At 50.1% G+C, this 2,159-nt stretch overlaps 1 protein-coding gene across 1 annotated transcript; it reads left to right on the forward strand.

Moving 5' to 3' along the window:
• Positions 1–992: 992 nt before the first annotated feature.
• PPTG_17192 (hypothetical protein) lies at positions 993–1,888 on the forward strand (the record flags this gene model as incomplete). Its single annotated transcript, XM_008915069.1, has 2 exons — positions 993–1,416; positions 1,536–1,888. The coding sequence occupies 2 exons, from the start codon at positions 993–995 to the stop codon at positions 1,886–1,888; spliced, it is 777 nt and encodes a 258-aa protein (XP_008913317.1).
• Positions 1,889–2,159: the final 271 nt, after the last annotated feature.

A 2,159-nucleotide genomic window follows, 5' to 3' on the forward strand; every position in this document is an offset into this window, starting at 1 on the left:
ATCAGGCAGCAGGCCACCGCAGCCTGGCCTGTCCGTGCGTATTGTGAGAGGTGGGTTACTGTGTTGATCAGATTCTAACCTGTGTTTGTTATACTTCCTGGTCAGGGCTTGCCTCCGGGAGAGAGTATGAAAGGCTGATAGTGTGGAACGGCTGGGCTCCACAATGTTTGCTGGGCTTTGCACTATACGAGTGGTGGTGGTTTCAGCAGAAAATGGGAATGGCTGTTGCCATTATAGTTATTTTGGCATCATCAACGACGTCGTGTTTGTGAACATGTCGCCTTAGTGACTGCGTCTGATTTTTTTATTATGCCCCGGGCTCCGAAGTTCGGTGTTCCATAGATTATCCCCTGTTCGGGCGCCGAATCGAGTGTTTGCATGGAGGTAAAGGCACCGATGACTGCCAGTACATTGCTGGAAGTAGTAAGAAAAATGCAATGAGCGTTCTATATTTTCACACTGTATTCTCAACATCTAATAAGATTCTCTGCCTGAGCGCACACCGCGGCTACGTTCGTTGACGAAGGCCCTGTAGTGGCTGCTGGAGAGGTTCCGGCAAGAGTGAGGGGGCCGCGCGCCTGAAAATGTCGCCACAATCATAAACCATAGATAGACCTACCCAACGGCTTCTTATACATGGAAAAGGCTTCCTTTACCAAGCAGAGATAAAAAAACGAAACCGTTGCAGGCCATGATTATTTACATGGAAACGTACACTATTATAATCCTGACCTGGTCCAGGAACGAGAATAAAATTCATTACGGTTTCGGTTATTTCCGAATTAATAAATTTGGAAGCTTCTCATTTCTATTTGAGCCGTCTCCCGATAAGATGCCGCAGGACGCGGTTGGCGCTGATGCAACCGCCGCGAAAAGACGCAATGGTGCGACGACGGCTCCAGACACTCTAGTTGGCGGCGGAGACAACGCTTCGGAAGCTGGAGAGAGTGAACCCAGTCAGACCTGCAGTAACGACGACGAAATGGGAGGAAATGATGGCGATGACATTAATGAAGAGGCTGGGCGAGAAGAAGAAGCAGGGCGTGTGTCGGAAACAGATGGTGATGGGGAAGATGATGGTGAACGTACAGATTGTGGAGCCGCCAGTGAAATATCACGCGACCTGGGAGGACTGGCAATCGTACTTCGAGGACTACTGCCAAAGGACGCTGCAAGTGATTCCTGTGAAGGAGACCATGTCCAGGGCGGAGCGCAACAAGAGACTCAAGAAAACGAAGAAGGGGGAAGACGAGTCGCAGTTGGTGCCCGAAGGCTTCGACCCGTACCAGCGTACATACATTTGCACGCACGGGTGGAAAAAGAGGAAGTCCCGCAGTGAAGGAAGTCGGCCGCGGCAGCACATTCGCCTCACCAATTGCCCATTCACTTTCGTGGTGCAGTGGTATTTTGCTCGAGGTGAGCTGCAGGTGAAGAATGGGCATTTCGCTCACAATCATCCAGTGTCTCCAGCTGCATTCGCGACTTATCCCGCTTCTAGAGGTGTAATGGACCCGCTGGTTGGTGTCGTGTCGAAGGAATGCTGACTGTTGGTGCCAAGAGGTCACGAATCTACGATTACCTGCTGGAGCATGACGAAAACGTCATCCAGAGCCACATGGACAATCTGGCGAGAGTCCATGCATCATCTGTTTCGAACGCGGACGATAACGACGCTACAGCAAGGGAGATTGCAGTTTTCCAGGTGGCTGACCCTGAAAACGTTTCGACTGTGTCCGAGACGCCCTGTGGAGAGACGAGAGTGTTATCACTCGTGTCAAAGCACATGCGTCGCGTTTACAGCAGGTTCAGTGAGCTTCTACTCGTCGACTGCAGTCACAAGACCAACAGATTTGTTGTTGAGATATGTCCAGGATTAATCATGTACTGACCAGGATTTTACATGATTATTTACAGATACAACTATCAGCTTCTCACGTTCATGACAATGAACAAATTTGGTGAGGGAACAGTCGTTCAGCAGTCGCTGATTGAGGCTAACGGCGATTGGCATATGGAGAGGGCCGTAGAACACTTCAAACGCTCGCATCCTACGCGGATTCATCTGCTACGAGTCATTGTCGTGGACAAAAACTTAAACGAGATTCGCGTGTTGGAATCGAAATTTCCGGAGGCCAGAATCCTGATCTGTCACTTTCACG

The sequence above is a fragment of the Phytophthora parasitica genome, assembly GCF_000247585.1.
Source record: "Phytophthora parasitica INRA-310 unplaced genomic scaffold supercont2.67, whole genome shotgun sequence".
Classification (NCBI taxonomy): domain Eukaryota; phylum Oomycota; class Peronosporomycetes; order Peronosporales; family Peronosporaceae; genus Phytophthora; species Phytophthora nicotianae.